A 21,867-nucleotide genomic window follows, 5' to 3' on the forward strand; every position below is an offset into this window, starting at 1 on the left:
TCTGCAGAGCCTTCCTACCCTCCAGCCGATCAACACTCCCACCCAATTTGGTGGCATCTGCAAACTTACTGAGGGAGCACTGAATCCCCTCATCCAGATCATTGATAAACATACCGAACAAGACCGGCCCCAAAACTGAGCCCTGGGGAACACCACTTGTGACCAGCCACCAACTGCATTTAACTCCATTCACTACAACTCTTGGGTCCGGCCACCCAGCCAGTTTTTTACCCAGTGAAGAATGCTCCCGTCCAGGCCATGAGCAGCCAGTTTCTTCAGGAGAATGCTGTGGGAAATGGTGTCAAAGGCTTTACTAAAGCCTAGGTAGACAACATGCACAGCCTTTCCCTCCTCCACTAAGCGGGTCACCTTGTCATAGGAGATCACGTTAGTCAAGCAGGACCTGCCTTTCATAAACCCATGCTGACTGGGCCTGATCACCTGGTTGTCCTGTACGTGCCGCGTGATGGCACTCAAGATGATTTGCTCCATAACCTTCCTGGCACCGAGGTCAGACTGACAGGCCTGTAGTTCCCCAGATCCTCCTTCCGGCCCTTCCTGTAGATGGGCATCACATTTGCTAACCTCCAGTCAATTGGGACCTCCCCAGTTAGCCAGGACCGCTGATAAAGGATGGAAAGTGGCTTGGTGAGCACTTCCACCAGTTCCGTCAGTACCCTCGGGTGGATCCCATCTGGCCCCATAGACTTGTGTGTGTCTAAATGGTGTAGCAGGTCGCTAACCATTTCCCCTAGGATTATGGGGGCTTCATTCTTCTCCCTGTCCCTGTCTTCCAGCTCAGGGGGCTGGCTACCCTGAGAACAACTGGTCTTACTACTAAAGACTGAGGTAAAGAAGGCATTAAGTACCTCAGCCTTTTCCTCATTCTTTGTCACTATATTTCCCCCCGCATCCAATAAAGGATGGAGATTCTCCTTAGCCTTCCTTTTGTTGCTAATGTATTTACAGAAACATTTTTTATTGTCTTTTATGGCAGTAGCCAGATTAAGTTCTAGTTGGGCTTTGGCCCTTCTAAGATGCATAAATAAAACTAATTTCTAACAAACAAGACATAAAATGATTTTTGTAAATATAGAATATACTTCCTTCACACTTTCTTACTGGCATAAAGGCGTAAGATTAAAATTTTTTTGCTAGTTATATGAAACATCAAGTCAGTTATGACAATTTCATTTTTAATACAACTCATTCCCTTCTATTTCATCTATCCTGTTTTCCTCTTTTCTGAAAAACGCACCCCAGCTCTATCAAAAAGCATGACTTAGAAATATCTCATATGAAACTACAATATAATTATTAGTACCATGACAGAAAATACCCAATTCTGTATTTGGAGATGTATTTAAATGTGTTAAGGTTAAGAAGTATGACTTGAGTTTTAATCAAACCTTTCCACCGAACAGTAGGTCAAACAGTAGACAACAGTAGCTGGATGTATTGATTAATAATGACAGACTCACTGCAGCAAATCATGTCCCTAATATCGGATTCGCAGGGCTTCTCACTTAGGGGGTTCTAAAAGCAATCTCTGTTGTTTATTCAGAACATAGTGGAACATCAAGTAGAGGCACGCTTCCTCATTCTGGGGAGGTAAACAAATTCCTGTACCCCTGGTTTTTAAACTTGAGAAGAGCAATGTAAATTTATGTGGCCTAAAACATCGAGTTAAATTTTATGCTTCTTACTGCGATAAGGTACAAGTGACTATTTACCTTAGAGAAAGTAGGTATTTTGTTTTCTCTCTGAATATGACTCATTACGTGTTTCCTTTTCTCTTCCGATCGATACACCCTTACTTCTTCTTCTCCCTTTGCTGTTCTCCATTCTTCCTGCCTACTGAAAAAAGAAAATTGAGATGTTAACTTTAAAGCAAAATACTACAACTGAGAGAATCTATTCCAAATCAAGGAATAAACGTTTAACGTTTATAACGTTCTTTGAACAGCAGTTCTTCTCTTTGAAGTCAAATGTGGCTTCAAAATTACCCTTTCTGAACAAAGTAAGATTTCAATCTTCTTTCAAAAAACTAGAGCAGTTTATGTTTGATTATGGCTAGTAGGGTTTTTTGACTTACTGATATAAGTATTCATCACAAGAGTTAATTACGGAACGAAATAAATTTCCAGTTTGGAAATCAAAATTCACCTCAGGCACCTAATGGACTAGGTCAGTGTCCCAGCCGTAAAATGTTGTATAATGGCAGGAACAAATGGAATTAAAACGTACTGTAATCCTACGCTACAAGTCAGAAAACATTAAGGCAGCTAGATCCCATTGCATATACAAGTTAAATTACTCCGACATTTGTTAAATGGTCAATTTTTATTCACAATACTTCTATAATTCTAAGATTTTTCAAGTGACATGCAAAAAACAAATGATTTCAAACTAAAACTGATTTTATAAGAAATATGAGACCACAGAATAGATAAATACCACACAAATAGTTCTATGACAATGTGAATTCCAAAACTGTTCAATTTAATTAAGTTCACCAAACTAAAATTCACTGCAAACTTGGCCTATGTTTACCTGGCCACACCAGAAGACAGTTCAGGCACTACAACCCTTCGACTCCAAGCCACAAGGTCCCGCTCAGTGGCTATTTCACTTCTTGGTGCATTGCTATGCATCTGACGCACACCTTCAATTTGTCCACTACGTCTTAATCCTATATTTGGTGGTGAATGTACTTCTGAGGTAGAACTTACGGATCCTAAAAAGTCAAAAAGTGACAGCTGTACCTGATCTGAAATTCTAAGGGAAGCATTTAAAAAGAAAAAACCAAAATGAAAGGAAAAAAAGGATTTCACTGAATCAATTACTTCAAAAGAGATCAAATATTAACTGAATGTAACTACTTCAGCAATTTCTATAGTTACCACAACACACACACTTATAACAGCTACTGGGCTGTTTAAAAATTCACACTGAAAAGGAGCAGGTATATCAACAATCTGAAGTGAAGCAAATGTTTCATTGGTTTGCTTTTCTTTAAAAATGCCTTTGAAAACATTTATGCAAAGTGGACTATTGCTACTGCATTCTATATCCTTATTATAAAACAGTGAGCTATCTCACTGAATCAGTGTATTCCTTAAACAGTCTTCTGCCTTCAAAAAAATGAAGCCACAACACTGGAAATTATTAGGAATCCCAGCTGTAAAATTTACAGAAAAGAAACTGAAATGGTCAAAAGAAAACAAACAAACAAAAAACCACCAAAAGCACCCACGTGCAAGATCCTTCAAACACTGTAGCAAGATTTCAACATTTTTCCACATCCTTCCACACACAAGCTATTCTTGCTTACTCATTGCCAACCATGACTTTTTAAGTGTTGAACGCTACCATGTAATCTAGTGCAAGACACTGAAACGTGTCTCAGCTGTACTGAGAAACAAGCAGCTCCTTCCTCTTTTTTCCCTCCTATTTTCTTATTTGAGGCAATTCAGGTTTCAATCAAGTAGATGGCCAACTCCAGATTAAATAGTAAGGTAGTTACTTCGAAGGGAACACAGTTGCTGCAAGCTCCCTGAGTGAGCAGACAGTAACTTTAACAAAGATACGTTCGTAATGTTAAGAATCCTGAGATTTTGCAGAAAGGTAAAAAAAGATGGGAAAGCTGTATATTTTCTACGGCTCCATACCTCCCTTCTAGTAGTTCAACAAAATGCACAAATCATGCACAATAACGTGATTTACGTTTTCTGACTCTCAGCTGTTTCAGTAGAAAAGCCACAACACCCATCCCCCAGTAATCTACCTCTGCTTATCCGGCTGGTGCTACTGGTTCCTGCCTCCCCAGAACGTCTCTGGTCCTGCTCTTGCTGAAGTCTTTGAATCATGCTATCCAATGGACTAACTTCTTGATTTGCCTGTTGACTAAGAACTTGATTCAGTCCTGTGAAGTAAAATATACAGGAGAACAACACACAAATGTTGAAGAACCAAATGTTACAAACAGCTCATCTAAGTTTTAGCTTTGAAACTTACAAGTACAGTATATAATCACATGTGTAAGTATGGGCTAATGCATATTTCTGTAACAGCCCTTTTTTACACAGGACAACTTTTTTCTTTATATTGAGAGCATTGTATTTTCTGGAGCAGGGTCAACATGATCACATGCCACTCCCAATAAAAGTTTAAATTTGATCAAGTCCCAGCAAGTCACAGAAGCTTAATACAACTGTCGTCTGTCAGCTTAGTCAATGTAAATTGTTCAAATGTGTGCTTAGCCTGCCCCAAATGCATTATAAAACACTTTAGTATAAACTTCAATGAAAGAACTACATCAAGAAGGTCTAACTGAATTAGAAAAGAATTATCTACACTGGATAACAGCAAGCAGTAAAAATGCTTGATTGAGCTCCACATAGACATAAAGATGACACAGGTTAAGTAATGCTAATTTTCTTTGGTATGTAGAACAGTTAGGACACCTCCTTTTGGGTGTTCTGTCAAGACACCTCTTGAATAAAAGACAGGAAATAGTTCTCACAGAAGTGATTACAAGGTGATAATACTGCTTCTGTGCAGCAAGCAAAAAATACAGCATGTAAGCATAACGAACACAAAACCTCTTTTCATACTCACAATGGACACAAAAAATTAGAGAGGTATGGAGAAAAAGGCAAGGGTTATAGTACTGATTTGAAAAGGAAGTCAGATACCTCCACACAGAATAGTTAGGTGGTGGAGTGGAGGGAAGCTCTGGGGTCAAAAGAAGCAGAACTTGCAAAACTTTGTAATGAGGGATGACAATGTTCAAAGAAACAAGCTACAGAAATTATCTTTCCAGCGTGATTCCCGAGAGATATCATAGTATACACTGCACTTTGCACGATCAAATGCAAGATATTACAGTAATTGTGCCACGAAATGAAGAGCTTTGATTATGTGGTTAGACAGAAGCAGCCATCTCTTAATAGATGATGGTATGCAGAGAGAACATAAATATTTAAGATAGTGCTCTCAGGGTTTCAAGGTTATTGTAGTTGACTTCAACTTCCCTAAAGCAGCAGAAGCTTGGAATTATGGAATGAGCAGTTGGATGTTTTCTGACTCATGTAGTGAGACAGCCACATTTATTTGGTGATTTCATGAGCAGACATACTGTCTACTGAACACAATGGGAAATACTACTAGTAACCCAAGAATGATCTTAAATAAGGAAACTGTCACCTAAACAAAATGAATGTTTTTTTATGTATCTAGCTTGTGAGATTTTGCCTCCGCAAGTAACAGCAAGTTTTTTTAAAAAATGAAATAATAAAGACACTGGTATATATTTGATTTTTTCAAAACATCTGGTTTAAAGGACATCTAAGCAGTAACCAAGCATGACTATCTAATTCGCCCTGCTCTTATAAGCCCCTACAGAAAACTTGACAAGAAATAAATTGTCAGTGCTCTGAGGGAGATCCATCAAATCCCACAATAAAGTTTCAGAAAGAAATGGAGCTTCCTTAGTGGAAAGGAACATATAAAATACATGAACACAGCTTAGCGCTGCATAAGACGGCATATGTTGTTGCTAAATCGTAAAGAGGCAGAAAAATGTCTTCTGTGTCTCCAAAATCTCTCTGGTGCTCTGTCAGCCTGGTTGATGGCTTCCTGCTATTAAACAAAACGCTATGGACATCATCTTCCTATAGGCATTCACGTGTCATGCAGCCACACCATTAAATTCAATATTGTTGGGTCCAAGTGCAGAGTCTGACTTGTTTCAAGGTATTATATTGGAGAATGTGCCCAGGACATTTTCAAATTTGGAGAATTTCAGAATGTCATGGATCCATGCTGTAACAACGAAGTAAAATCGCATACTTCCTTGGAAATCGAATTTAGCTTCAAAGCCACTAGCTAAAAAGTTAGAGATAAAACATGGCATATATTCACCAGAAAGAATTTCTTCCTTTTTTCAATTGCTTCTTAGGTAGCATTTCTTCCTATAATTTTGGAGGAAATATGGAAATGCTCCTTAAAAATTATTATTTAAGTATTCAGTGGCTTGTAATCTTCAAGTCTACAAACGAGGATAAAGAGATGTTTTGGTAATAACACTGTTAGTTAACCTTCCTGGAATGTCTGACACACCACAGGCTTAAGTATGGTGTACATATAAGCCACTATCTAAAGGCACAGTCAGTTTTCCCGTATTTTCAAGAATATCCAAATACTTAACAATACTTATCTTGAAAACATTTAAAGCTACTTTCACCAGTCACTGTTTGCTCATTCATACTAATATCGAACTAGTGACATGTAACAAGTAGGCATCATTTTTACATCCCCATCCATGTGGACCACATTTAGGCAGTTTCCAACAGCCAGCCACTGGCCCAAAATATGCATGTTCCTCCCATGTTGTGTGCATGCAGAACATAACTTTCAAGGAACTTCCTAGATTTTGTATCCTCATCAAGTCTTCAGAGTTCTCCAACCAAATCATCAAACCTCAAGTTGAATGACTGCCTTCATCTGAAGAGGAGGATTTTGCATGTTTCAGGTGTCCTCTCATTTTTCTCTTCTTATAGGTGTTACCTGTTCCAATTGATCTGTGGAAAATCAGTCTATTTCCTAGGTTTTCTGAAGTAGGAAATCTTACCCAAAGAGATCAACTGAAAGCTCACTCAGCATCATACACCATTCCAATAAGGAAATGAGCTCCAAGCTAACTGGCATTGTAGCATCAACTAGTACTGACTTGATCGATGACAATACTGTAAGTGAATTGTCACAAGCAATCAGTACCAAGGACATAGCAATTCTTCCACACTATGTGAACTACTATGACCAGAAATGAAGAAAAAGGACGAAGTGAAAGGGAAAGTGTAGAACACTGGAGGTAACTAGACAGGCTACTGTGTACTGAAGCGAAATTTTCCATACCTGAAGATGTCACTCCCATCTGAGGAATAAGCTGTTCTTCCCTGCAGTTCTCACGTCCAGGAACTAGCCTTTGATACCTTGCAGGATGAGGGTTGCCATCCACATCAACCAAAAATGGGGGAGGCATAAGGTGTGGAGCCTGCTGTGTCTGTTCATCCAGGACAAAGTTGTTGGCATCACGGATAAGTGGCCGATAATCACTATGAAAGAACATCTGATCTGCTATCTGTAAACAAAGTCATTTTGTAATTTTTTTAAAGAACCTATTAAAAAAAACATACAGAAGATAATTGCCAGAAGTATTTTTAACATTGTTACTCACGGTCACTTTTGCAAAAGCAAGATTATAAGCTGATCTGTTTATCTAAGTTTAAAGGGGAAAATTTAATGACTCCATGATTACTTTTTTCCCCAGTACTTCTTTTCTATATTATAGTGCAAGGAGAATAATCCACATTTGAGGGTGGGGAGCATTTAAAGAACAGGGCAAAAATGGGGGCAATATTTAACTACGTGAAATCATCTGACAGAACACAGCATGGACATACTAAATAGGTTACAAATTTTCTTCTATACTCTGAATATATGTATATTCTGATAATGAAAACTGTGTCACAGACTTATGAGCTATGGTGTAGGAAGAAGAAGAATAGGAAAATATTTATCATATCATGTCATTGCCAAATATTTTAACGCCAGCAGCCAAACACATATATTCTTATTATAATGCTAGATATGTGAAAAAGTTCCAGTAGACAAAATAAAGCTGATTTAAAGTTGAATTCTTCAGGTTCAAAGTTTTCTTTTTTATTTCAGTCCACCTGCTCATAATTTATTCTAGATGACTTTCCACAGACACTCAAGACTGAGGAATTCTTTCGTCCACATAGTATGTAAAAAGGCTTATGGCTCCATCCCTCACTGGCACTTGCATCTCAGTATCGTGCAATCAGAAAGATATTGAACCACAAGGAGAAAAGAGAAAGAGAACACAAGACAAGCTGGTGCCGTATACTACACATCCCAACACTACCCTCTGGCAAGCAAAGCCCTTGGCAGCTCATGTACTCAGTTTAACTTTGAACAAGTAAAAATAAAATCATTATTCACGCAAATTTCCAGTGCAGCATAAAAATGATTAAACAATTGACTCAAGGCATAGAGATCTCAAAAAACACCTAAGACAAGTATTTGAGCATGGACAGAGGAAGGCCTGAGTTGTCGTAGAACATACTCTGATTTCTGAAGATTATGCTGTGTCGTGACCAATCCATAACATAGTTTCCAGTAACTTGTTACGCAGAAATCAGTAACGCAGAGGTTATAGCATCTACTCAGAGGTCTGGTTTCTCAATGACAAAGTTCTCCTGTCCTGGATGTGAGAAGACCAGGCAGGAAAGATGATGACAAACACCTGTCAATTACAACAACAGAAAGTGCCTACATGCATCCACGTGAGGTGGATAAAAAAAATTAAAAATATCATAGCAATCATGGGATCTGGACCCCACAAAAATTCAGAAAAATAACAACAGGAAGAAAATTGGAAAGAAGCATGGAAAGATGCAATGGCAAAGAATTTACTTCAGGGAATCAAAAGGTTACCCTCACAAAGTGCGTACGGACAAGGTGATATCCCACTGCAGTAAGAAGCCCTGACTGGACGAAGTCTTGTTGCTAGATTCTCTGTTAACTTAACAGAGGCTGAATGAGAAAGATGCAAGTACTTTCATGCGTCTGATTGACAGAATCAAGGCCTGCTTAACAACTTTGTTCCTTCAGCTCAAATGCTCAAATAGCTTAATATGACAAAGATACAGGTCCTCTAAGAGGACTTACGATTTTCCCTAGAATCGTAATAGTAGAGTATCCAGGACTTTTACCTAGTGTATATTTTCCTATTAAGTACTTCCCACACTGAGAAAGAAGAGATTCCAATGGCATGATCAAACAGACTGAGTTCTAATGTCCTGTGTTGTCTGCATCCCAGGTTTTGTAAGCAAAGGGAAGATCTGAAAATCCTTCCTTAAATTTAGCGACCTCTACCAGAATAGTCTCTGGTAAAAGATCATGAAGGACTTCTTTGCAACTACCTTCTGTGTATTCTGTACCTCAATGAAGTACGGTACAGAGAGTAAACAACAATTTTTTACTCCACGAGATAAGAATGGCATTTCCTGGAGAATGCAGGCTCAGACCAACTCTGAGGGAACCCAGGACAACAATCTTATCCTCGGGCTATTACAAATCCTGAGAAAAATCAAAATAATTAGACATTTTAGAGAATCTTAAATGGCTATGTTCAGCAGACAACCAGTTACTAACAATCAGACCTATTTCTTGATAAACTATTAGAGATCAAATTCATGACAAAAAATAGTACACCACCGTACAGTCCTCTGTACACACGACTTCACAAACCCAGCTTGGGTTTCAGTGGGAAAGCTTTCCACAAGGTCTGAGCTTGTGAGCTACAAATAGACTCTCCCTCAATAACTCCACTACACATTCAGAATGCTCAGTTTCTCCAAATGGGCACACCTACACAAATGCAAAGAGATCTTCCCCACTACTGCACCAGTCCACCACACAGGAGCTGTCAACTTGCAACAAAGAACTGTGGTTTGGGCAGTCTATAGGAACTAATGCCTTAGAAAGTTCAGAGATCTAGTCTAATCTAAGATTTAAAATCAAGAGAAAGGTACCGTATGCTTTACCACAGTTAGGCATTCCTGGACAAGTTTCCACCTAAGCAAGAACTTCTTGCATGAAATGCACATGCCCTGTTGACAGGGAGCTCATCTCATCTCTGATGATCTTCACACTCAGAAATCTCAGCTGAGATTGGCTCAAGGCTCCCTTAATTGGGTCAAATAACAAAGGAGCCCCAAACAAGCAGCAACTGTATTCTCCCCCCTCTCCCCCCACTAAAGAATTACTCCACCAAAAAAAAAAAGTATCATCAAAAAAGGAAAAAAAAAAAAACCACAAACCAAAAAGACCCCATTGCCTTCGTAATGGCCAAGATCACACTGGGGAGAAAAAAGCCTGGACAGTGGTTCCAGTCAAGTAGGAAACGTAGATACTATCTGAACATAACACGAAAAAAAACATACGTGTGGAAAACCAAGAGCTTGCTCTCTCAGCAGAGCTAACACTATCTCAGCTATAAATCTTCGTCCTGAGCACAACTCGCAAATGCAGGAACACAGGACAGGTTACCACACTCCTTTCTTCTGTAAAAATAATTCCCCAAGATGGATGGAAACCACTTTAAAGCCAAAAAACCGCAGGTCCTACCAGAGCATATTCTCAGAAGACGTCTGAAAAAACCCAAGTATCTAAGAGTGGGAGAACAGAAAAAAAGAACACCTAATCTCCAGCACATACCTATCTATAGCTACATTTTTCCACAAAGCAGGTCAGACAAAAATGAAAGAGGAGATGAAACCAGACAAGAAAGAGATTGGAAATGTCCAAGTTGAGTTGTCTGAGAGTTGAAGACTGAGATTAAAGAGGTACGAATGTACATCCCATTTGCTCCCATTTCTGCCACGGTCAAGAACGCCAAGATTGCCATTGGCACAGTAACAGCTGGAGAGGATAATTTTAAATCACCCAATAAGTGAAAAATTTTAAACGTAATCTTTTCTCAGAGGCTGCAGCGAAAACCCCAAGAGAACAAAGGGTCTGTAGAATTCAAGAAGTGAAAAACAACAGTTTTCATTCTTCAAACAGACCTAATCCCTCACAAGGTAAATTCTCAAATGGCAGTGTAAAGGAAACTCCCGGTCCATCACAGCAAAGACACAAAAGGATCTTCGTTTCAATTTCATTTCCAACATTTCTGAGTAGCAGGGGACTATACACTTCCAAAATGATTGGAAAGAAAAATAAAAAAGAACAATCCATGCACATCGTGAGAAAAATGTTGCTATTAAAACAGGCTTTAAAGTTTGAAAGAGTAAGAACTCTGAAAGACAAAGACCTTGAAAATGATCTGATAATCCTGGTTTTCCTTTTTTGTGGTGTCTCTGCTCTTGTTTGTTTTCTTTGGAATGGAAGTGGAAATGCACAGCTAGTAATAGCTGAGGGACAGCAACAGCAGCCAAGTACCGAGTACTTCAAATTATAGTTGAGAGACAAGGGAAAAAAAAAAAAAATCCCCAATATGCAAATGGTGCTGTAACTAGCATCAAAATAAGAGCTGGAAAACTACAGAAAGAAATGCAGTGGCTTACAAGACAAAGATTAAAATTCCTTTTGCTCTCCCTCCTTCAGGCCCCTCTGCGTTGCTGTTTGCCAAAATGCTTTCAAGGCCAGCCTGAGTCCAAAGATCCAAAGGAGGAGGCAAGATCCAGAAGCCAGCACTTCACGAACAGCCTTCAAATATCAGCTACTAGAAGCAGAGATTAAAATCTTGGAGCAGGTATGTCTCCTTAAGTCTTAGAAAGGGGGAGAAGAGACACACCTCACCCCTTCCCTAGGTGGTAAAAGAAAAATTAGGGCCTTGTGGGCACTCCGAACTAGGTACTCTGTATGGTTCATAGGGCATGTTCATCCACAGAGAAAAAAAACCAACCACCACCACATATCTTTAGTCATGAGGGTCTGTGGCAAGACACCCACACTTAGAATACACAACGTAGACTATGACATTAGAATAAAGATGTAATATTTTAATTACACAGTAATGGTGGAACATTGTTGTGTAACCACCAAGGCATCCACGACAGCAGACATAAAACTGTAACACTAGAACATATAGTACGTTTATTGTAAATAATTGTCTCCCAGGCTATGCAATGTTTAAATACAGACAACAGGAATTATTACATGCTCCCTATTACACGTTTCCCCCCCGCCTTTTTTGGTCTTAGTTAGAAACCAGAAAAATATTTAAAGCAAAATGTTTAACTATTATCGATTCCACTGCAGTTTATTCACATTATCCATGTGGATCCATTAGTAGACACTTGTAACTTCGTCACTTAAGAGAGTAGATGGTGACTGGGTGATTTTTTTAATTGTTTGGTTTTGTTTTTTTAATTATTTTAAACTTCCCATGTAAACAGTTTCCATAGTTTAAAAAAAGCAGTGAAACAAACCTCAATGTCAACAACAAGAATCTGAAACATCCCATACTAATGGCTCAAAATTGTGTTAAGATACACCCCCTTGAAATGAAGCACTGAAGGAAAGTTTGCACAAATGCATTCAACACAGACAAACATTTTGACTTTCATCTTGCACTGTACCTTGTCATATTTGCTACTGGAACCAAAGCCAAAAATCAGAAGGTGACCGTGAGAATCAGTACATGCAAAATGCTGTCCATCAGGAGAGCACTTGCAGTCAAAAACTGCACCATGTCCTTGTCCTTCAATCTGAAATACATCAACATACAAAATAATTAAGTTACCAGAAATAAATCATTTTCAATTATGATTCTCAAAACTGTGGTGCTGATGTTGAAATTTATTATAAAATCTGTAAGACAGTATACTGCTAGATGGAAGTTACATAGCTTACTTTTTAGCTATTCACTTTTCAGTGAATTTTGTAATAACGGTCATGAAAGATGCCAAATTGATAGTAGTAGAAACTGACAGACTTTATCCACAAAGCAGGCACAGTATAGGAAGTGAAAATAAAAGCTTCCCCTTGAGCGTCCTGCTAATGAGCCTAACCAGAGAGCTGGGTCCAGTTCAGGGCTTAGTCACTACACCCTTTCGATCCTCTGCCTTTTTGCTAAGCTAGCCCAGTAGCATTGGCTGCTGCGGTGTTTCAGAACACCTGCCTGCTAGAAAACGCACTGACATAGACAACCCACATTACACAACTTAGCAACTGCCTGTTTCTGGAATTCCTACTCCTAATTTATTGGAATGGGGGAGGTGTAGATTTGTGTAAAAACTCCGCTTTTTAAAGGAGAACTGCAAAGATTTTAAAAAAGGAATTTTTACCTGATACTCATTTTCTGTTTTCCAGTTCCATTAAGCCAGAACAAATGGGTTTTTGTTTTTCCCTGCAACCTGTCAATCAAGCAGAGGTGACCAATCACCACTCTGAATTTTCATGTCTTCAGCACCTCTTCAGAAAGCCCCTTTCTATTCTCCCCAGCAAAGCACTTTTGCATTTTCTTTAAAGAGACACCAAACAAAATTCTTTCCCTAACTGTGGCAGGCCTATATACTGCCAGAAAAAACAATGGTATTCAGCCTGCAGGCAGTAACACCATGCACTTCTGTAGCACCTTCCAGAGGCCATCAACATTATTTTAAAAAGTTAACGAACCAAGCCTCAAAAAACCTGTGAGGTAGATACTGTTCTCACTATCTTACACGCTGAGACAAAGGCAAGAAGTCTAAATCTTTTGCCCACGGTCTTCCAACACATCCACACCCACACCCCTGCACACCCCCCCAAAGGCAGAGGCTGCTACACCTATTACCAGTGCTTTCAAGTGTTTGATAAAGGTCTTTCTTACTAGAGGTACTTTCCATAAAAGTCAAATGAGTTTCTGGATTAGCGAAAGAGGAAGATAAACCAATGCAAGATTTATGTTCTATTTTGCCCATTATTCCAGAAGAAATGAATTAACAGAAGTATCCTATAGGAAGAGATGGAAAATAAAAACAGAGTTTCAAGTGAGTGACACTAACATCACAACAGCTAAGAATGCAGAATTAATTTAGGCTAAGCAAGATCCAACAACCAAGGCAAAGTTACAACTTTGTGCTGCATTTTGTATGTAGAAAGCTCACCGTATTAAAGGGAGATAGTTTGGGGAGGCAGGTGGAAAGGGGAAGGAACTTCAGCCCAAGAATAAGCTTTGCAGATGTATAGTATAAACCTGGAAAAGGACTACTTACACAGAGATTTCTGTTCCCTTCCCCTTCCTCCAACAAAGGAAACATGAAAGTTATCAAGCTTCCTAACATTCAAGTCCTTCAGAAACAGAATTGCAGGGCTCTCCTAGAGCCTAAGATTTGAAGACTTTTTGCTTTACAAAGAAAACAAGGCACGTTGTGGGAAGAACTATTTGCTAACACGGTGAGGGGAAAAATAAGAAATAGAAGGAAAAAAATCAGACCACTAAGATGATGGGTTTTCTTAATCCTTCCCAGCAAGAAATGGTTTGGATGGACCATTTTCAAGAAGCCCCTGGGAATTACAGTGTTAGTTGGAAGACATTCTCTCCTTATGTAAAGCAAAAGAATAGTGGATCTACTATTCAGTGATTAGTACAGTGCAAATAGTTTTATTCTAAATGTGGCCAGAATCTGGTTTAAAAGCGCTTTTGGAAAGGACAGCACGAAGACTTTTTAGTAAAACCCCTCAAATCTGATGTGCCATTACTTGGAAATAAAGATCCTTAATATTGTAAGAACAAAAATTACTATTGGGGATAAGCTTCCAAGATATAATTACTATTACCAATTAAAGGGCAAAGCCTGACAGAGTGTGCTACCCAGTAGAATTTTTTTTAAACAAAAACATTTTGGGATTAATAAATGACACTTTACAACGCAATTTATTCAATAATAAAGCTAACATAGAGGATTTGGTCATTTGGAACAGAAACTAAATGTTAAAGGGGAAGCTGTAGTAAATCAGTGAAGCTGTGACTTCAGCAAGCTAGACAAGGGACTTGAGCAAGAAGGAAGTTGCTTTCCCCACTGCACCCCTTTTAAATCGAAGATGCAAGAACTAATTGAAGACCCAAAGAAGATAAACTGTTTATTTGGAATCTTTCCCTCCTGAACAAAAGGATATCAATGGTGAAGGGAAGAGACTGCCTACGAGAACAGAAAAAGCACTGGTCAATTAAGAGCTGTCCCAACAAAGGCTTGCCAAGAGTGAACATGTTAAGATACTGCTGGCAGCAAAGCAAGTAGCAAGGCTTCTTCAGCCACAAACAGGGAAGAACCAGTGAAGCTATACAATGAGGACAAAATTAAGATTACTTTTAGTCTCAACCCCAAGAATTAAGCTATTTGCCTGCATTTTCATTAGCAAGGAAATAAATGGACATTGGTACATCACGAAGGGAGGAATGTTGATGAAATAAGAGAATGAAAAAGGAAAGTTATTCTTTTCCTCTCAGTTTTAAGAGAGCTTATTGTTCTCCCCCCAACCAGGGAGAATAGAGTTGTGAAACTAGTACACACACTAACATGCCTTAGACCCATAATTTGTTGTATGAAAACAGAGTAGTACCACTCAATAGTAAGCCTTTCTGACCTGTTATCAATAGATAGTACAAAAGACCTAAAACCTAGCTTTTAAGAAAAGTAAGAGACATGGGAGAAAAAAAAAGAAAAAAAAAATCAAGTAAAATGAAAATTAATCAAGAGTAGAGAGTACCAGACAAACTTAGCACACTTTCTTCAGTAAAATAACTGATTTTTTTAGTACTAAGAAAATATAATTCAATCAACCCAGCTAGATTTCACAGCCATGACATGGCACTGAAAACTTAGTTAAATGGAACAGATTGTAATTAGTAGGAGAAATGCAGAGTAGGTAAACTTGCTAAGGAAAGGATAACAGTTATTGGTTATGGAAAGACATACGGAGCTAAAAGGATGTTATCGGTGAAGTTCCTCAAGCCAGGCCTTTCTGTTAGTGACTACAGAAAAAATAAGAGCTCGTGGATGAAATGAACATTAGGAAATCATCCACTGAGAACAGATTTGGGACACAGCACAAAATGGTATCGACTGAAGCAATTAAAAGCCAACAGGACAAAATGCAATAGGCCATGAACCTAGTAAGATTATTAGAAATAACTTACTAACACACTTACTGCTGGAAAAAATAATGGACTCAGTCTACACACAATAACACTATGCATTTCTGTCACACCTTCCAAGACAAGTCATCAGCACTGTTTAAAAAGTCAGTGAACTAAGCCTCTCTAGCATGAGGTAGATAACGTTCTCTCCCATCCTTCACATTAAAAGACTAATGCAATTAGTCGGAAACACAGGGAGAAAGATCCCTGTGTATTCACTGCAATGCATCACATGTAATGCAACAACAAAAAGAAAATTATAATCCTAAAATATACCAGAAGTATACCCAGAAGAGAAAAAGCACACATGCTAGACAAGCAGAAAATGATAAGAACAAACTCTTCCAAAGCAATACACATTAATTTTTGCTTCCCGTGTTCAAGATAAGTAAATTCTAAGCTACAGAGAAATATTTCCACTCATCACGATAATGGAAAACCTAAGAGCTCAGCTTTTTCACATGGACACTAAGGAAGGAGGACTGTTTTGTATGCATATACAAAAAGACCTTTAGTAGGAAGAAAACTACTCTACTTAAATGCATAGGAACAAAGGAAAATTAGTTACAAACAACATTCAAACTTGAAAACTGAAATTTAGATTCTAACGACCACAACAATGGTATGCTAGAACAACTTTCTAAAACTAGCAAAAAAGCTAAATTAACTAATGGTTATTAAAACATATAACCTCTTTCATAAGTGATGAAGCTACATCATAGCTGCTCAAGTCAAATCAGTCTCTGAGTACTTTGAAGTTCCTTTTCAGGTTTATGTTCTCCTTTGCTTTATGGAACAATCTCCAATCACAGCATGCTTCCATGATAAGCCAAAAAATATCAGACTTTCTGCAAAGTTAGGAGAGGTCCCTGCAGATTTGGAGGAGTTGAAAAGAACACTTTAATTTTTATTAAGCCAGTTTAAAAAAAAAAAAAAAAATCAACAGGGCTTCTACACTGCTTCCAGAAGAGTTATAAAGGATCAAATGGTAGGAAGAGGACTAGAAATAATTAAATTAAGAGTAAAATGTTTATTAAAATGTTTTTACCCTCCTACCATCCAAGTAGGAACCATCCACCATCCAGGAATCCTATATTTGTCTTGAAAGATAAACATATCAATGAAAAGATCCAACAGATCACCCACCCTATGGATGCCTGAAGTTATATAAAGGCTTTATGAAAAGTATTTATAGCTGCCTTTTTTTTTTTAAGGAAATTTTTCTTAATAAACATCCTGCAATCTCAGTACTGGCTTCTACTTGGACTACTAGAGCACTATGCTGGCTTTGCTCTTCAAGATGTGGTCTAACGTACTATTCAAAGGTGGAACCTCTCAAAAATTTCAAACACATTTCAGTAGGACTACACACTGATTCAAAAATAATGCATCTATAATCTTATTCTAAGTCATTCTGTATTCAGATGACTACAAAACCTGATCTACAAACAAAATCCCATATAATCCCAGCAAAACTAGAAGCCTCTTCAGACTTTATGAAGGTCACAACATAAGAAGTAATTATTTTTAAATCTCTAGGTAACACTGGAGATTACAATACATTTTCCACATGAGCAAGCAGTATGCCTTTTCAGACATTAGGCCAAAAAATCACCTCATGTGGCAGAAAATCCATGTACAGAGTATTCTGCTGAGCTGTCCTAGATGGAATCTGATCTTCCATGATGTTCTTCTGACAGGGACTCCAATTTTTTGGTATGCCATTTAGGCTAAATCTAATCAAGTAGTTGTCAACAAAGATCTAGGTAGGCTATGCAGATTTACTGATTAACAAAAAGGAAACAATGTTGTAACTGATATGATAATGCCATTAGGGCTTCAGAGTTTATCAGGTTGCATTGAATGTAGAAGTAGCATTAGAAAGTAAGGAACTGCATCGCACAGATCAGTGAAAGATCAGACGTCAGAAGATGGGGTAGGGAAAACATTAAGATACACAGACATAAAGAGGCATAGCATAGGAATTGCCTGTAATGAAGTGTCCACTCAAAGCTAAAAATAAAGGACAGAGTCAACAACCAGCTCTCTGAAGGAACAGGAGCACACAGAAAAATCTAATTGCAACTTAGTAGCCTCTGCTTGATTGACAATTTGCAGGAAGAAACCCTTTTGACCTGAATCAGTTGATGAATTCTAAGCAAAACAAGGATTAAACTGTACTAAAACATTCAAACAGTCATTAACAGGGAATGTGTGTGTCCAAATTCACAAAAACTAGACATCATCGCAATTATGAAATACATTACTACTATCACCTCCATGGGGGTTCCCAATTTGTGTCACTGATTTATATAAAAACATAAGACATGGGAAGAGGGCAGAGAGACTTGGGGGTGTGGGGATGGAACAACCAACACATCACTGCATCCAGGTGGTCTGATTCTTCAACTGTAGTGCACACTCTGCATTAACTTCAAATAGGATCAAAATTACACCCTCTACAATTTCCATTGTAGAAATCAGGAAAATTCTTATGGGCTCTTGAATTTGACCTTTTATGGGCAAGTTTTGGCTATTCCAGTCACTGCTTATGCTGATAGCTTCAAATAAATCTACAATATATCCAAAACTCACAAAGATAAGAAAGTGTTTCTATTAAAAATTTTTGAAGATGCATAAAGTGTCAGAAAGTTGGGGAAAATGTATAAGCTTGAAAAAGAACTGTGCAATGCAACTATCATATATCCTATAAAAGTAATTAAGGACCCACTTGGAAAGAAATGCATGGAATCAGGAATAGTGCCAGACAACTTTACATTAATTAGACAACCAGCTAGCTACAGACTTGGGGACAAAAAACCTCAGACATTAGCTTCAGCAATCTTGTCCTTATTTCTTAACGTCTGTGCGGCCGGAACTTTCAACCTTAACACCAACAAGTAAGGGTTTTTTTTTAATATATAAAACATTTATCTGCATTAACAGTTTTACAGAGATTAACTAGTATCTGGCTATGAAAAGGTACATATTCACCATGGTAACTTCACACAGTGAATGTAAAGCAAAACTAGTACGAATGTATCCAGTTGCTTCAAGCTTTCTCACTGGATGCGTGACAGTGCACATTTTCAATTTCAAAACCAAGCTTAATGTTTTAAATACAACTATTACTTTGTTATGATATATATCACTACATTTCCTGATTTTGCGCCAGCATTTCTAAGAAGCATAACCTGTTTCATTAAGACACCATTTGAAATAGCAGCAGCACTTTAGAGCTATACAACTATAATCATCATGTAACTAGAAGAGGGTGGCCTTACAAGGTAGGTTAGTATCTGCTTGCTGATTCTACTACTCCATTTGTTTTCAAAAGCAATCAAATGAAATAAAGGAATTTCAGAGATCACCTTCAAAACAAGCATATCAAATCCATTTTTTGTTTCCTCAGCCCAAGGCTTCTCAAGAAAGAAGCAACCTGAAAAAGAAAACTAAGGACCAAAGAGAGTCACATTTCTTTTCTTTAAAACAGCACAGTCTTAAGAGCTTGGGTCTAAGCTGTAAAGACTGGTCAGGAAATCAGGGGACCTAAAAATAAGTTTGTGAGTACTCACAAACAAGTTCCATTCTTTTGATCATATGAAAGCATTACATACTTCACTGCATAAAAAGTTAGAACATAGTCTAATGAAAGCTACTGCAGCAGAGTAATAAGTAAATAAGGTTTTAATAAGCAGTCCTGCATCATCACAAAATCTTTCCAACACACCTTTTCTTCTACCTAACTTTTCTAGTAACTGTTAGACATATGGTCATGTTGTACTCCTCTAAGTGTGAAAAGCAGATATTGGAGTCTTATTTTCTCAAGTATAGACACAGAGATCATCTAGTGAAGTAAAGCTTTCGTTCTTCACAACTACTACTTCAGGAATACTCAGACATAACCACTACAGCTTTTAAAAAACGTCTATCAAGCTTTATTTACATGATTGCCTTGCTTCATGTACCTGACATAGATGTATAGAGATTAAAAAGGAAATTTAAAATTAATTAATAATGAATTTTAAAGTAACAATATATAGTCCTTTCTCTAAAAAGTAAGTAACACTGAGAAAAGCATTATGCATGTTTGCTTGAAAATTACATAAACAAGCTGTAGTATTTTTTCCCTTTTCAGATATTTTCTCTTTAATTTGTGGTAAAAAAAATATGTTAAGCTGGTCATGCTAAGTAGCTGCTCTTAATTCTTGCTAAGAAATCCTGATCAGCTTTCTCAAGCACAGCTCTGCATTTTTGTATTTCAGATAACAAGCACTGTCCAATAAAATTTGAGACGTTATTAGAGAAGCCAACCCAAGCTCCTGGTCAACTCGGTAAGACAGTGTAAGACATTCAATGCCGTGCAAAAGAAGTCATAGCCCAAACGATTCTATAGCTAAGAAGTTCGCAGTTTCATTAACATTTTTACCCTGCTGCAAGACTACAAGCCTTTTTGGGTTTGGTGGTTTTTTTTCCTTTCAAAGATTATTAGCTTCTGCAGTAGTTTCCTAACTCCAACCAAGAACATAAGCAAAAGATCAGCCTACAGGTTTGTTAGTTCCACTGATAAAGTAGCTTATGCCTGTTTGCACTCTATGTTCAACAACAGTTTGTATTTAAGTACTTTGAAAAGTTTTTCAGTACCAAGAACTTTACAGTTGCTGTTCCCCATTAATGCACCTCTTAAGGGGAATGATTACAATTAAGTTTTGATGTTGTACAAATATCAATCATTATATTGTTGGCAATATAATTCAAAGTCAAAATAACTTTATCTTGCTGAAAGGATGCATAACTATTTACGTAAGGTTCCAGTAAAATGTCCTTTAATCTGTGAACTCCAAGAATGAAAAGTTTTGTCCCCATTTTTCTTTTAGCTATCACAAATTTTCTTTAGAAGAAAAAAGAACAAAAAAGGAAATATATCTTTGTTTATGCAGTTAAATCCAGACTTTATCCTAAACTCTCAAGTAATTTGCTTTTGGGCTGACAATTTTAAATGAAATTGGACAAAATCACATCTTACTAAATTGATATTAAAATTGCAACTGCAAAAACTTTAACGTTTTAGAAAATGGACACTTTCCAATTCAGCTGCTTACATTGTATCTGTTTTAATGTATGTTTTTTAATACAGATGGAAGAAACCACGCTCATCACACTAGCGAAATCCTTGAATAACCTATTTAACATTTTGTGAAATAAACATAAAAGTGTTTAAGTCCTTACTTTGTTTAAAAAATGTTCATCTTTAAAGTCTAGGTTTCATCATGTGTTGCTCATAAATAAGCATCTTGGAAAGAACACATCCAAGTCACAAGCTTCCTAGTTCTGGATACAATGCCTATTTACATAAAACGTAAGTAATGTATTTTACATGAAAGTGTGGGACTATTCATCATGAGCTTCCAACAGAACAGTGCCTAGAATAAAAGCAAGCAGCTAGGATTCTGGTACAGAGATCTAGATGAAAATATCCCCCAGTTAAAAAAAAAAAAAAAAAAAAAAAAAAAAATCACAATTTTTCCCTAGGACACCTGAAAACCTGTAAGAAGCCTCATCCTACCTTACAGCAACTACAGCTATCAAAGATGCTGTTGTCCTTCTAGGTCTCAATGAAAAAGCATGTCTTAGCCCCAGGATCAGAGTTTCTCAAAAACAGCCAAGAAATGCAACTGCACCCTGTATCTTCCCCAACACTGATGCAACAGGCAGGTCAGCCTCCCCCTCAGGCTTTGCAATTTTAAAGGTGGTTTTTTTTTTCTTTTTTTCTGATAGTTTCCATAAAAGCGGGACAGAGGGCATAAGAACAACAAACTCCAATTCAAGCCCTAACAGTTACACTGCTGTAAGAAATCATCCACTATTCTTGAAGTCCCAATATGGTTGCCAGGGCAAGCAACATTTACTCAGCGACAGAGAGGAGAACAATGGTGTTTCTGGGAGAGATTAAAGCTTTTCTTTCACAAATGTAACAGAGTTAGTTGTCATTTCAAAGGAGGCTGAAGGTAAGAAAGGGGGAGAACAGGTTCCGTGAGGAATTTTTTTTTCTTCCTCCCTCTCAGAAAGAATCAGAAGGTTGATTCAAATCACTAGCTTACACAGCTCGAGTCGTAATGCATTTCTGAAATACACTCATGGTATTCTAT

The 21,867-nt window shown here is 37.7% G+C and overlaps 1 protein-coding gene across 9 annotated transcripts in view; it reads right to left on the reverse strand.

Moving 5' to 3' along the window:
• PHIP (PHIP subunit of CUL4-Ring ligase complex) overlaps positions 1 to 21,867 on the reverse strand; it is a 120,332-nt gene that overhangs the window by 45,103 nt on the left and 53,362 nt on the right. For all 9 annotated transcript variants that reach the window (XM_075145355.1, XM_075145353.1, XM_075145352.1 and 6 more), the window contains 5 exons: positions 12,177 to 12,305; positions 6,919 to 7,144; positions 3,788 to 3,925; positions 2,554 to 2,737; positions 1,734 to 1,857 (listed from right to left, as the gene is read on the reverse strand). In XM_075145355.1, the coding sequence (XP_075001456.1) occupies positions 1,734 to 1,857; positions 2,554 to 2,737; positions 3,788 to 3,925; positions 6,919 to 7,144; positions 12,177 to 12,305 (801 nt within the window). The remainder of the gene's footprint in view (positions 1 to 1,733; positions 1,858 to 2,553; positions 2,738 to 3,787; positions 3,926 to 6,918; positions 7,145 to 12,176; positions 12,306 to 21,867) is intronic.

Source organism: Calonectris borealis, chromosome 3 (assembly GCF_964195595.1).
Source record: "Calonectris borealis chromosome 3, bCalBor7.hap1.2, whole genome shotgun sequence".
NCBI lineage: Eukaryota > Metazoa > Chordata > Aves > Procellariiformes > Procellariidae > Calonectris > Calonectris borealis.